Source organism: Stegodyphus dumicola, chromosome 9 (assembly GCF_044657685.1).
Source record: "Stegodyphus dumicola isolate Sdum_Otavi_A_Nest chromosome 9, ASM4465768v1".
Classification (NCBI taxonomy): domain Eukaryota; kingdom Metazoa; phylum Arthropoda; class Arachnida; order Araneae; family Eresidae; genus Stegodyphus; species Stegodyphus dumicola.
This window is the reverse complement of record NC_140776.1, coordinates 85,460,754-85,476,717: the sequence shown is the minus strand read 5'-3', so window position 1 is coordinate 85,476,717 and position 15,964 is coordinate 85,460,754. Positions and strand designations below refer to the sequence as shown.

Sequence of the window (15,964 nt, the reverse complement as noted above, 5' to 3'; positions counted from 1 at the left end):
TGTTGAGAAGGATTTGAAAACTAAGACTTCCTACACCTGAAAAAAGTGGTAATAATTTAGAGATGTAAAACAGTATATCTTAGTTCAGTACTGCCACTGCTTTATGACACAAATGTTCTTATGCTGAACTGTGTACATTGCGTCCACTAGAATTTGATATTCGTTGCCTAATATAGAAATCACTGCTGCTATCTTGGTGCAAGGGAATGTTATTTTAAGTCTGGCTGCATTCAAGCCAAATAGTTATATTGAATTATATTGAATTGCAATGAGTATGTGTTTATATGTGGAAGAGACAGATCATGGATTCAACTAAGCTGCAAGCTGAGGATGATTTCTCATGATGTGCAGTCTCATGATCTCACGGCTGCTGCTGGGTATTTTGTCACTTGGTGCAATCTTTGTGGGTCCTAAATTCTGCTACTCAGTGCCTCCCTAAATTCTTGTGCCTGGTCCTCTTTAAAGTGCTAGAAATTTTGCCACCCCTAAATTTCTCCCCTTGATGCTTCTTCAGATTTAAAAAAAAACTGCTGCCCGTAAATTTTGCACCTGGTATGGTTGCACTGGCTGCCTTGACAATGGTGCTAACTGTATGTGTTCTGTTGTCATATGCAAGGACAACTGTTACAACAATTAAGACACAATAACACACCGAATAAATACTAATTCAGAAGTCAAACAACAAAAATCAGCATTATATTTTCAAAATTTTCACAGGGCTAGTTTCAATGGTTTTACCGAAACACCATCCTCAGCTGCAAAACCGCAAATGAACAAGATAGGAAATAATGATTAGATAAGATAAAAAAAGTTTGGACAAGAATAAGCAAGTGGCGCCATCTGTTGGTGAAACCAAAACTAAAACATAATTTCTTCTTCTTTTATTCCTATGTTTTCCGTGCTCTTGAAGTTTGCTCCTTCAAACTAGCCCTTGATGAAGAACTAAATTATTTAAAAGCAATAGCTATAGACAGGGGCTTTTCACCCAACATTATTAATCAAGCAGTTAAAAAATTCTCATCTCAACACACTAAAAGGCACACTCTTGTTTCAGGAGATTATAAAAATTCCGTTGTCATTCCCTTCTTTTCATCGATTAGCTATAAAGTTGCACATATTTTGCAGAAATTTAACTTTCGGGTTGTTTATTCTCCCATCAATAAAATTCAGAGTTCCATACTCAAGGACCCCATTCCGGATATGAATTCTTGGGGTATTTATAGGATTCCTTGCCAGTGTGGTTTGATTTACATTGGCCAAACTAGGAGAGCCTTAAAATTTCATGTCAAGGAACATGAGGCATATGTTAGAAAAAAGGAAACACAGAAGTCTTCTGTTGCTCAACATTGTTGGTCCGAAAATCACACTTTCAATTTTTCTGCTGCCAAAATTATTCAAAAAACATCTTCCATTGGAGAACTGGATTTTCTAGAGGCATTTCACATTCAAAAAAATCTTTCTGTTATAGTTAACGATCCTAATTCCAATGCATCTTTGCCTTCGGCCTTTAAAGAAATTATGTTTTTGTTCTGGTTTCACCAACAGATGGTGCCACTTGCTTATTCTTGCCCAGGCTTTCTTATCTTATCTAATCATTATTTCTTATCTTGTTCATTTGCGGTTTTGCAGCTGAGGATGGTGGCTCGGTAAAATCATTGAAACTAGTCCTGTGAAAATTTTGAAAATATAACGCTGATTTTCGTTGTTTGACTTCTGAAACTGTTACAACATTTTAACTGCTCTTGAAAAAACATGACATACATAGAACTTGTAGCTGTTTTGTAACTTGTTTCACTTTTGGAATAACCTGCTCTCTGATAGATGGCTTTGTACTAATGTGATTATGCTTTTCCCCTTTGCATGTTGGTAAGACCAAATTAGCCAAGGGAGTACTATTATTGACATTCAGGAAATCCATTTACTCCTGCACCCTTAAATTTAAACCATGTTAAGCACTTATAGGACAAAACCCAAATTGCATAAATGCTCTGAAAAAGCATGTAACAAACAGAACAGCATTACAGACAACTTCAGAACTTGTCTGTGTTCGTGTGCCATCTCAGTGACTGATTAACTCATTGCTATGTTGACAAAAGAGTCAAACATTATTAAGTGTACTTAATATTTAGATAATTCCTTGTAGTAGTAAAACATTATTTGAAATATTTTAGAAATTTGCAGCTTATAATTTGATGAAAATCAATTTATTATGTTATTTATTGTAAAGTTGTGCAAGCGATTATCGGTATAAAGCATTTACTTCTTTTTCTTTGCTTTTAATAGTATAGATATAAGTCCTGATCTTATGTCTATACATGTTGGGGATCGTATCCTGGAAGTTAATGGTGTGCCTGTAAGAAATCAAGCATTAGAAGAAGTAAGTGCAGCTTAAACATCAGCTTGTAACATGAATTCATTTCTTATAAGTTGTTAATCTAACTTTTTCTTCTTTTTTTTTTTTTTTTTTTTTGTGTGTGTGTGTGTGTGTGTTGTTAATGTAGAAATTTAAATTTCCAGTAATTTTATTTACATATACAGATTATCAAATTTGGCTGTAAGAGTGTTTTCTTTTTTTTTTTTTTTTTCTTTTTTGAAACAATTTGATATTTAATCTTTATTTATTTATTTTTATTTATTTATTTATTTTTTCGCATTAGTAAATTTTAATAATTTGTTGTAATGTAATTAATTTTTTAAACTTTGTTATAAGAGTTTAATTATTAAATTATTGGGTGCATTATAAAATCTAAATATGTATGTTATAAATTTTGTAAAAGTAAAAACTATATAGAGCTCCCGATTCATCCCTTTTTATAAGTATTATTACAAATAAAATGTAGTTAAAAAAAATGTAAAAGAAATTATATATTGAAAACTACAGGTGTTTTGCTTTGAATAGTGGCAGTACTTCTCTAAAAATGTCACAGAATTGGGTGAAAAGACAATGATCTTTCATATCATTAATCTTACTCCATTTTGTGCAAATGACTGTCCTTTTTCCTTTCATGTGTATGTGCAGTGACAGAAAGAACAGAGCTCCATACTAAATGGCAATCTAATATTGTGAAATCATGCTATTTTCAAAGCAGTAAATAGCTGAAGCACAACAGTTCACAAACATTGAATATGCTAGAAGTTGTCAATATTATGATAATTAAGACTTAGAGGAGACTGGTGGAAAATCGCATTACCTTACAGAAAGCTAAATGGTTGAAAGCATTCAGCAAGAGATGAGAAACTGGAACAGCTAATCTTTATCCAGAACATTCTTACATAGATGGAAAAATGCACTACTGAATAACTGATGCCATACAATTCATAACTTAACCTTCAGATAGGACTAGTATACATGATTATGCTGCACAATATAAAGGAATGCGAAATTTGTCTGTGCTTCTGAAATTTGAATCTTGATGACTTCCGTGTGTTTTTTAGAAATTAAGAAATTCCAGCAGTATAATGCTGCTTATCCCATTTGAAGCATTTTGAGAGGAAAAAAGAGGTTTTCTGTGATGCAGTATTAGAAGCCAAAAATGTAGTGCTATCCAAGTAATTGATGTCATTATGCAACACTATGAAGACTAAATTTATGGTAATGTTTACGTATGACTTAGATGTTAATCTACAGCAGACATGTCACACTTATGACCACAGGCCACACGTGGCCTTTGACTGCTTTTTTTGTTTTTTTCTTTCCGGTTCGCAGCTCACCCTTCGAAAATTCTGAAAATTATATAATTACATAGTACTAAAAATTAGAATTCTAACCAGTGTCAAAATTTATATACAACCCTGGATGTTAAAAGGAACTCTTAAAAATGGTTTCTTTACAAAAGTATTTTTTCAACCAGTGTTGGAAAAGTGTCAGAACATCAAGCTGTATGTCTTTGGATATCTGAAAACTGGTTGAAAGGTAAAGATACCAAGTATAGAGGAAAAAATACGATGTATGCAACTACTATCCGGATTTTATTATGATCCTTCTATTTTTTAAACAACTGCAGCATTAGATAAAATTTTATGCATTTACCGACTGTTTTACTGAATATACCATCTCTACATATAATAAAAGAAAGAGTCTGTCTCTGTGTGTGTGTGTGTCTTTCGTTCGCGCTGCGTGTAAGTTAATAGACCCACGGGTACGAAATTTGGTACATAGGTCCATCTAGACAAGAGCCAGTGCACCTCAAAGCGATTTTTTCGAAATTCGCATTCGAAATTTTTTTATTTTATGTTTTGTGATGAAATCGCGTCATTTTGAGACATAATGGTCTATAGGAAAGCGAGATTGTACTCTACACACTCCATTTTCGCATCGTCATGAAACGTAGGCACTTAGCTATTTTATGAACTTAAAATAAATTTTGTGTTTCAATAAATCAATTAAATACAAATTTATTTAACAAAGGGAGCTTAATACCTTTTCAATGCAATTTTTTCTAAAAAAGTTTATGTTTAAAAATGTACAGTTTATTTTTCTTTGATTTTTGGACACGTTAAAATTTCAACCTTGCGACTGCTTTTACAAAAAGAATTTTGAAAAAATGATAATATTTTGTATTTTTTTAAAAAATTTTAAATGAAGCTTCCGGATGCACATCTCACATCTTTAAAAATGTGATTTTTGGCAACAATTTTCCTGTCTTATTGTTGTTGATAGATTTTTGATGAAATCACATCATTTTGAATAATTTCATTCTTTTAGAAATATGAGTTTGGCAACAGTATTTCATCGTATGTCTTATGTCACTGTTTCGAAGAGATTGGCATGTTTCATTTTCATTTATATATATATATATATATATATATATATATAATACATTTTTATTGACTTTTTTAAATAAAGTTGTTCTGCAGAGTAAAATTCTGTGCGGAATTTTATGTTTTTTGAGTTGCTTTCATGTTATTTTTTGCTTATTTCACTGTATGTAAGATATTGAAAAGTTTTGCATGATTTTTTTTCTTCAACGGGAAGTTGGTTAACTTTTTTATTAGGATAATTAATATTTGTATTAAGGGATATAGCTTATTATTGCAATTTTTTCTCTTGATAATATAAGATAAAATATCATTAATTATACTTTGCTTTTCAGAATTTTTTGTATTCTTTTATGTTATTTATTGCTCATTTCACTGCTTTTAAGATATTGAAAAGTTTTGAGTGATTTTTTTTAGGAAACAAAGTTCTTAACCTCCTTTATACCATTTGAGTTCTTAATATTTTGCAAATGGAAGTTGGTTAATTTATTTATTAGGATAATTAATATTTGTATTAAGGGATATTGCTTATTTCATTGTAATTTGGGTTATGTAATAACTTTTTTTATGAAGTTGTTCTGCAGAGTAAAATTCTGCGCAGTTTTTAAATTTAACGTTTGGTGTTCCCTTCAGCCATTTTTTCGGTACATTTAAAAGCCAGACGAAGGCTGGCAGCGAAGCTGCTAGTCAAATATAAAAATTGACTTTTTCCCTTCAACATCCGAACCATTGTACACTGATGACTTTGCATGATCATATGCAAGCACACGTGGTGCAATTTATGTTTTAATTGTTTGATCAGTGAGACAGAGAAATGTCCTGCCGTCCACCACACTTCCAGACTTAAGTATGACTTTTAAGACTTGAAGAAAATAGCTTTGTGGTATTTGTTTTCCAAAATTATTCAAACAAGAAAATGAGTTATTCTCATTTTTCATTTGAATCATCAACAGAACAGGCATTGCCAGTAGCATCTTATGGTCTTCCACAGTGGTTACACCCTGTGCCGATGAATACATTGAAAGAAAATAAAATCATGAAACATGTATTAATACATGAAATTTTGATGCATAACTTACTTTAAAATGCAGATAAAGTAATTTAAAAATATTCAAATTTGCTTATATAAGCATAAAAGAAAGTATTTAATAATACAGGTTTACCTCACTCAGAGCCGGTTGACAATTTGCAAAAATGTATAAACATAGGAATAATAGCAGTGGTAATGTATAAACATGTGAATAAAATGCAGACTATATGAAACTGGTATAAATTGCAAGGAAATTTTAAATGTGTGATTAATGGTGTAAATATCAGAATCATCCTCTAAGAGAATTCACAAATATCTCCTTGATAAAAATCCAAATACAGAAACTATTTGAAAATTAAAATAAGTCTGCAGTTATATTTTCGGTAACTAGTTTTCTGATCCTGCCACTACTTATGAAAAATTATTCAGAAATTTTTTTAATGAGATAAATGGGGAAAAGGAATCATTAGTAGCGAATGAGTTGATAAGTCTGTCTCAACTGTCTTAGAGGGTAAGGCATTTCTTTGTATATATACAGGGTAGTTCAACAGTATATGCCGAAAATGTAAAGGCAGATAGAGGGTGTCTGAATAAGCAGATTTCATATAGGAATGTGTGTGCGGTAATGTTGCGTTAAAGTGCTAGCACGTAAAATAGTATGAATCACAGAAGTCTGGAAAGACAACTAAAGACAAAAGAAAAAATATTAACAGTTTACAATAGGTAAGAGCAGCCACCAATAGTGATACAAGATTCACAGTGGTGGAGCATGGATCAGCGTACATTAGAAATGACGTCAGGCATGTTGAACAGATGTGCAGCAGCAGCAGACAAGTGGGCAACAAGATCTTCTGCAGATGTGATGGGGCTCTTGTACGCAAGGCTTTTAATATGACGCAAAAAGAAGAAGTCCAAGCAGGTTAAATTAGGAGAACCCAGGGTCCAGGGAATTGGTCCACCCTATCCTATCCAATGCTGGCCGTATACAGCGTCCAGGTGATTCCTGTTGTTCCGGCTGAAGTGAGCTGGGGTTCCATCGTGCTGGAACCACATTCGTCTGAGAACAACTGGAGGAACATCGACTAAAGTTCAGGTAAGACATCCTGTAGGAAGATGCTGTACATATGACCAGTTAAACGACTAGGTAGAATGTACGGTGCTACTAAGTTATTGTGCACAATGCCTGCCCAAACATAAATAGAAAACCTTTCTTGGTAAGCATGTGTTATTGTGCCATGTGGTTTGTAATGAGTCAACAAGTGAGAGTTATGGATATTAAACATACTCGACCGCGTAGAGGTAGCCTTATCAGTGAATAAAACACCTGCAGGGAAAGTTTGATTGCGTACAGTATGCTGTAAGTTTCAATGAGCCAAGTTGAGACATGGAAGATAATCATCAGGGGTCGTTGCATGCACTCTCTGTAAATGATACGGATGCATTCTGTCTTCATGCAAGGTCCTCAAAACAATTCCAATGCCACTATCATGCCTGGACACATAAAACAATGCACTGTCTGTAATGTATACATTGTGCTTAACTTCTGATGAAGACCTTCGAATGTTCTATGATCTGGTTGATTCCTATCCTCTGTACAACCTTTGGGCAGCTAATCCAATTCTTTGTGAAGCCCCATACATGAAATGCATGTCGGCAAGCTCCACATTGGTGTAATGATGCGTGCTGCTTGAGATTCATGTGGAAAATGAAGAATCCAGCTAGTGCAGCGCTTCTATATGCCGCACCCATCAGCACTCTCTACCATTCAACCCAGCATTACCGCACACACATTCCTATACAAAATCTGCTTAATTAGGTCCCCTCTACCTGCCTTTACATTTTTTGCATATAGTTTGGAACCACCCAGTACATATATATATGCAAGATAAAAAGTACAGTCAAAAGTCGTTAATCCGAACTCGTCAAGACTTCGGCGATTCCGGATTATCGATTTTTCCGGATTATAGATCATCAGTTTAAATCTTGTAAGATGGCATGCAGAAATTCTAAAATTAAAAATATGAAACCGTAATTTATGAAATAAAGAACAATTATTATCTAAAGGGTATCAAAATTTGCAAAAAGAAAAAGCTTAATATTTATTTGTTTACTTTATTAAACATTTCTTTTAATGTAAGTTGTTTAAGTTTTGCTTCGTTTCATGTGATAATACTTTCTCTTTAATTCTATTAAACAGACATAATTTCTTGTTCAGTTACAAAGTTCCGCTGTTCAAGTCCTATAATTTCTGTGTCAAGAACACCGACTAATTTGTCAATCGAAATTTTTTCGTTTTCAATAACCTCTGTTACTTTTTTTCGCTATCGGAAGCGAATTATAATGACCAGGAACTTGTTTTAAATCATATCAAAGACGGAGCATATCGAGATGAAATACTACATTTGGTAAGGAATTATAAGCCAAATAAAAACATCTGCGCTGAAGATAAGGCTAGTGCTGACAAATCAACTTCCAATTCATTACGCGCCCGCCGCGGCGCGGCGTTCCCCCCGCCGAGCAGCGTGAAATTGATAAACAGATTTCGGATTTCAAAACATACTTTCGCTTTAGATCCTTTACATATTAACAAATATATATCGGAAATTCTATTTGATATAATCGAAAGTTTAAGCTTACTTTTATAAAATTGCTCTTACAGTCTGCAAAAAATAATAAGCCGGATCCAATTCGAAAATTAAGGAACAACGCAATCATCAACATTAACTGAAATAGATAATTAGATAATTTTAGCTTATACGTCCATTATACATAAAACGCGCGCGAAAACGTATTCTGCACTTGCGCACACTGATATGTGCAGTCGTAAAAGGTCTTACGCGCACGCGTAAACGCCTATGCGCATGTGTCAACGCGGCGCATGCGCAGAAAGTTTTTAGTTTTGATGTCCGGATTATAGATCATTCCGAATTATGGGTGTCCGAATTAACGACTTTTGACTGTATATAAATGTATGTCTGTCTGTATTATATGTCTATAAATGTCCAGAATCGCAGAAGTCTCGACGAGTCCACGTCTGGGATTTTGTACTGTGTATTATTTTAAATGGTGTTTCAAATAAAAATTTAATTACATTATAATATTTTGACATTTTTCATGATTTTGTAATGTTAATGGATGTGTTTGAAATTTTTATATTTGAAAAGGTTTAAAAGCCTTCCCTAAACAGATATAATTATGGAATTTATTTTCTTATTTTGTATTCAGAGAATTATGTGGTCCATATTATTATTGTAAGTCAATGTAGAATTTTATGTGTCTTACATTTTAGTATTTGTATATTTTTTTCATTTCAATTAACTAGTTTGAAGATTTTTATGGCCATAAATTATAAATGTAAACTTTGGTGAGTATGCAGTAATAGAGGCCAGGTACCTTTATTAAGGAATAGAGGCTTGTATGTGTAATAATAGTATTTAGGCATCTCACAGCAATCAGCAAGTTGTCTCGCTGATTTGCATTGCAGAGGATTTGCCCATTTTTATCAAAGTTTATTTTGTTATCATTTTACATTGCTTTACAATTAAGAAAATGTGGATTATTTTATGAATAATTCATTCAAATTTTGAGAATCTGTAAAAGAAAATTTTGGTCTTATATTGACAACAACAAATTTTACAGAAGATCTTCAAGCTAAGGAGTGTGAAATATTGATTATGATTGATATTCAAGCAAATATTTTACAGAGCTGTGAATTCTTCCAGATACCATTTGAAAAAAATTGGCACATTTTTATAGTATTTTCACAGAAAAATGAACTTGAAGACTTTTAAATTTCAATAGAATTTTCAGTTTTAATTTATTTAAAAAATTATTTATAGGAAATTCTATAATTTTTTTCACTGTCGTATTTTCCCTTTTTTTGCTACTGCTGTAATTTTTTTTCTAAAAAGGCTTTCCTTTCACCAAGTTTCTCTTTAAAGGGGGGAATATCTAAGATAAAAAAAATCTGTAAATCAAAATTATAATTTAAACTAATAACAACTCTTTAATTCTCCCTCTCTATTTTAAAAATTGTAATAACATCTCTGGATTGCATCATTTGTAGATCATTCCATTTTGCATGGCCTACACAGCACTGATGACATAATAATTGAGAACTGAAATTTTTAACTCAAATCAAAAACCCTTTCTCTTCGTGCATTTCCATGTTGGATAACTACGCACTTTAGCTTCTGTCTGTGCAGTGCTTGTATGCTATTTCGCTGAGCTCGCTTCCGCAATAATATCAAAAATGTAAATGTTCTTGAATAGGCATGACTAGAGTACCAAGTGAACTGTGTCCACAAATATGATTTGAAAATAAAAATGGAATTAAAACTGCCTCAACTGCCAATTTTTTTTAGATATTACGAAGTCAACATATTAGTAAATCAGATTTCTTCCTCTTCAATATGGATCTTCGATCTATCCTATATAGCTATTATGCATCAACACTGCTCCGTTTTTTTCTTGCTATCATTATATATATATATATATATATACAATACAAAGTCCGAAATCCGGACTTTGGCGATTCTGGATTTGGGATTTTTCCAGATATTAGATCATCAGTTTAAATCTAGTTAGATGGCATGTAGAAATTGTAAAATTAAAAATAGGAAATCGTGATTTATGAAATAATGAAGTATTTATGATCTAAAGGGTATTTTACATTAAAAACATATTTTACATTAAGTATTTTCACTTCATATTATTAGAAAAAGCTAGCATTTACATACACACATACATATTAAAAAATCAATTTTCAGAATTGCCAGTAGTCATCATAATTATATCAGATTCGTGTTGGAATTATTATTTTCATCCATAGTAAATTCAAGAGATTTCACTTTTGCCTTCCCTTATGTTCTCAGAGTAATGTCATATTGCTGTGATATATTAAAGAATACCTAAAACCTCCTTATTTTATTTATTTATTTATTTTCCAATAGCATGTGTCAATGTGTCCTAAATAAGCAGCATATTGATATTTATGAGGCTTATTTTATTTTTATTAGTAGAAGAAAAAACTATATTCCCTGTTGTACATTTTGTAATTTTTTAATGATTGAAAAATATCTTAAATTTTTTTTTGAAGTAAGTTATTTAATGAAATGCATACGTATGGTATGAAAAAAGGTAAAACAGCTCATTCAACCCACAGAATTTATTTGCATATACAGGAGAATTTGTTTACATACACATTAGAAGAAATTTTTTATTAATGAAGATTGAAACCATCTTTAGCATGCAGTTCTGTCAATTGGTGACTAAGGGAATATTGTATTATTCTTCATTGAGAAACTGGGCAGATTTCTCTAAAGACATTGGTGGTGGTTACCAGTTCATAACTTTATTCTTTAAAACAGTCTACAGTGGCTTGATAATGAGTTTGGTGGAATGCGATGTCCAGGAGAAAATGCCATTTCCTACAGAAAATAATTTTTATGTTATAGAATAGATTTAATCAGTTAAAATTTCAGTGCACTCCTTTGCAGTTACTTTTTCTTTTAGAACTACAGTAAGCCCAGGAGGCCTTGAGATTGGTATACAAATAATGAGGAATCCTCTTCATGTATATAGGTGGTATGAAGCAACCTAAATCGTGCAGTTTTGTAGGTGGCTTCCAGACATACAGAGCTGAAATTGTGCTGCAGTCTGTTTTGCATTAATTCTAGCCTGAACTCTGAATAAAGGGCTTCAGAGCTTCTTTTATATATCATTTTTATAATATGGTGTTTCTATACTACCATTAATTTTTGAACTTTTTTCCCCTTCTCCTCTCCTCTGCATTTTCAACAAATAAATTTTATTTTAATTTATAAATATTCCTTAAAAATAAATTTTAACTTCTAAATGCCTGTCTTTTCATGGGGAGCAAGCACTTTGACAGAGGTTGAGATTTTTAAGGAGAAGAAAGCCCCTACCTACATGTCAAAGGCTTACTCTCCAGGATGTGCAGTCAATTTATGAGAGTAGATAAATTTTTCATTCGCAAAAGTACTAAAAGGGGTCACACTGGTCATGCACCTCCAACACTAGTGACTTCTTACTGCAGAGCACATACACACTTTTTGAACAATGTAACTAAATGCAGGGGACACAAATTGTTACTTGTACAAAACCTTGCAATTTGTTCTCACATTGTTATCAGGTCAGATTCAAGAGAAATTTTTTCTAGTCCTGCATTTTGCTTGACAGCTAGAATTATATTGGTGGAGCATTCCAGTCAGAAAGTGTTGGACTTTTCTGTCTTTGTTCTGAAAGCTACATTTTTTCATTAAAATTTCCTTCTGTTTTGCCATACTGTTTTTAGCATTCTTTCCAGTCTCATTAGTGCTGCTTTAATTGCTTTATCATTTTTTACTGTTATACTGGCTAAAGAATGTTTTTTGTTTTAACTTATTTTATTTATTTATTTTTTCCATCCTTCCTGGCAGCCATCCATATTGCTCTTGTACCCCTAATTTTAGAAATAAAGCCATGGAGGCATATGCCATTTCCTGTTATAGGAATGTACTGTATGTGGAAGATAAATAATCTAAACTAATGACATCTTTCCCCATTTCAGGCAGCCAGGATGTGTGTGCTGTAGATAAAGTTTTATATTCACATCTGTTACAAAGTGGCTTAGAAACTGTTACTGTGCTATAGATATTTTATTTGAAAATTTCCCTCATGGTGTTTTATAACAGAATGAACTTTGTGCTCAATTAATCTTCTTTTTGTAAGTTTGTTGGTTGATACTAGAATCTACGTATAGATAAAGGGATATTTAGACTTGTTTTGTACATCTGCTATGAAAGACAATGGTTGGGAGTTTTTAATAAGAATAATACTGCTCATTTTACTTTAGAAATGTTAATTCTGTGGTCTTTACAGCACTTTCTAATTGCAATGTATTTCTCTTTAGAAAACTGTAAATTTTGATATCAACATATTTTTAAAATATGCAAACAAACCCTGTACTTTGGTAACTCTTAACCCATTAACCGCCAAAACTACAAGGAATGATTATTTTCTCATGAAAATAATAACAAATATTAAATCAAGCATTTATAAGATAGATTTACATTGAAAATAAAAATAATGCTCTTACCTGTGGGAAAAGCGAGTGTTGTGTTCGCGCAACATCAGCGGAATAAGACTACGAATGTTTAGTGAGCAAGATTGTACTCGTATGATGTTTCCTTTGAGTGAAGCACTGGATTACTTTTTAGCTGTATAACGTTTTATAAATATACAAATGACTTTACTTGTAATTAATTTAATCTTAAAATATACATTATATTTCTTTTGCAAATACAGATTATTTCAATTGAAAGATTCAAGCATGAAAAGCTTCGCTACAATCATGATGTAAAGCTACATTACATACTTTGCATTTATAAACAATCTGGCTATGGCACACTTTACAACAAAGTCTTTTGTTATCATCGGACTTTACAATAAAATGTCTACCATCTCCATGCAGTAGTTTTTTAATGCTGAATTTACTAGGTCTTCCTGTTGCTGATCTATTTCTGGCTAATTCTACACTCTCAATAGGAGTTTGCAAAAGGAATAACACAATCTCACGCCTGAAATCTAAAAGAGACTTTTTATTTCCAGTAGTAGAAAGTTGTGATATTTTCCATGCGTTTATAAAGGCTACATTAATGTAATTAGTAAATATTGGCCATCACCATTTTTTGCCACGAACCCTTATTCTGTAATTGGCTACTAAATTGTCACATAAATCGACTCCACCCATTTGGGCACTGTATTATTCAATAAGATGAGGCTCAGATATAAAAACCTTTTTCCTTTGCGTTTTTGAATAATGGGAAACATTTTTTTATGGGCTAAATGTTTCCAAATATACAAAATGATTGAACCAACAGTTACAACCGAATTGTTGTTCCATCGGACAAAAATTATTTTGTTTTTCTCTTGATACTGGGAATTACAATAACTCCTATCTTTCTTACGGACAGTTTCTAGTGGGCATATTTGTATGCGGTTTTCCTGAATTGTTCCTGTAGCACTGAAACCTTTATTTTTTAGATGACAGAGAGGCTGAAATGATATGAAAAAGTTATCAAAATAAATAGCATGATTGGTGGTAGTTTCAACAACACTGAGAAAATTTATCACCACACTTCCTCCAAGGCCAAATTCTTCATATTCTGGTAATTTTGGAGCTTTCAACTTATCTGAATAAATATCGAAATGAAACACATATCCATCAGATGAACACCAGAGTCCATGCTTTTGTATCCAAATCTTATAGGTTTCCCTTTTAAAAACATCTTTGCTGAATGTTTGCCTCGATAAGGAATCATTTGCTCGTCAAGACTAAAATCGTGAGAAAATATATCAAAATTGTTGGAATTCCTTATTTAGTAAGTTTAGATACAGACTTAACTTATTTATCAGTATTGTCAGTTTGACTATTGTCAGCTAAATGCAAATTCTGCTTCATATTCCTGTACTGCAAACGTGACATCGATTCTCATACAATAGGAACAGAAATGTCCTTATCAAGAGACCAATACATTTCTTGAGGTAACGAATGATATCCCATAAGCAATAATATTCCAATAAATCTTCTCATGTAGGCTTCAGATAAAATAAATTCTGGACGTGTTTTTTTTTTTTTTTTTTTTTTTTTCTTCTGAGCATATATATTTGTCTGCTCAACAAGAAGAGAGTAAATGTCTGAACCAAAAAGAAAATCGAAAATCTCTTCACAAGTTTTACCTTGTATTTTGTCTATTATAGTTTCTCTTCTATCTCTTTCTTCATTTTCTTCCTGAGACATAACTGACGGTTCCTTTTTTATCCATTTCAAGTTATCAGTTTTCTGCTTTTTAAACTTTTTCGTGTGACTAGCACTGCTTTTAGAAGGCTGAAACTTGCTTCTTACATGAATTTCAACTTCCCCAGCAGTATCATTTGGTAATATAACATTATTTAAAATGCTGTCATTCCCTTCTTCATCACTAGGTTCTGCAATTTCTGGGGGAACAATAACAATATCAGTTTCATTCTGGTCATTATTAACATTATCATCATATGTTTCTTCATTAAAAAATCCTTGAAGGGTTTTTTTTTCTAATGTAAGATACCTTGTTCTTGACATTTTTAAAGCAGCCAGAACATGAACCAGAACATCGAAAGGAAGGACTAAAAAAGGACGTTGCCCGTTTCCTGCTGACGTTGCGTCAGCACAACACCTGTTTCCTCTTTCTTCCCAACACAAATATAAACATCTGATTGATTTAATATTCTGATAAACAGTGACCTTAACTAAAAATAGATCACTCATAAAGACGGCGATTCTTTCGTTAAATATGTTTGGCAAAAATACCCGGTCGAAAATTTTGCTTAAAGTATGAGATTAATTATTATAAACAAAATGATTGTTGAAGGCAAATATTTTTTTACAGAAATAATCTTCCCTACACAAAATCATCTGCTGGTATAAAGTATTTTAGGTAGTTATATTTATATATGCATTTATTTTTACCATTGCATCAACGCAACACCAGCGGCTAATGGGTTAATATTCAAATTTCTTTTCTAATAGATTAAAATTTCATTTTACATTAGAAAACATAAATTATAAAAAACATAAATTATAAACATAAATTATAAACTGTTCATTTGTTTGTTTCAGATTGAAGAAATGATTAAAACTGCTAACAAGCCCTTGCAGCTTACCATTGAGCATGATCCTAATGCCATACCTAAACATCAAGTCATTCCATATTCTCACCAGCAAGTGTCAAAAGAAAGACTGTACAAAAAAAGAGATGGTAGGTCACGGCAACTAAAAAGAGGCAAAGGAAGCAAAGAAAGATCTTCTTCATTGCCTAGGTTTCTTGCATGGTATGTTTAAATTTGTTCATTGATACCTTGTTTTCTTTGCTTTGATAAATCATTCCATTACAATTTTCCATTAATATAAAAAAAACTATTAATTCATTTTCTATCCATATAAAGCTATTTGTCATTTTAAAATGTTTTTGCTATGATTCATTACACATGTTTGCCATTTTGTAATGGTAGTTGATATAACTTTAAATGAAAGCAGAAGTCTGAATTTTAATTTTTTTTTTCTTTCTTTTTCTATAAGTCTAACTTTCATAACAAGGAAGGATTTTTAAATTTATTTTCTTTCCCATCAGTATG

General features: G+C 32.1%; 1 protein-coding gene across 2 annotated transcripts in view; it reads left to right on the top strand.

Annotated features, from left to right (window-relative positions):
* Nucleotides 1–15,964, top strand: part of LIMK1 (LIM domain kinase 1) — an 85,391-nt gene that overhangs the window by 20,496 nt on the left and 48,931 nt on the right. For both annotated transcript variants that reach the window (XM_035353502.2, XM_035353501.2), the window contains exons 6-7: nucleotides 2,284–2,377; nucleotides 15,450–15,661. In XM_035353502.2, the coding sequence (XP_035209393.1) occupies nucleotides 2,284–2,377; nucleotides 15,450–15,661 (306 nt within the window). The remainder of the gene's footprint in view (nucleotides 1–2,283; nucleotides 2,378–15,449; nucleotides 15,662–15,964) is intronic.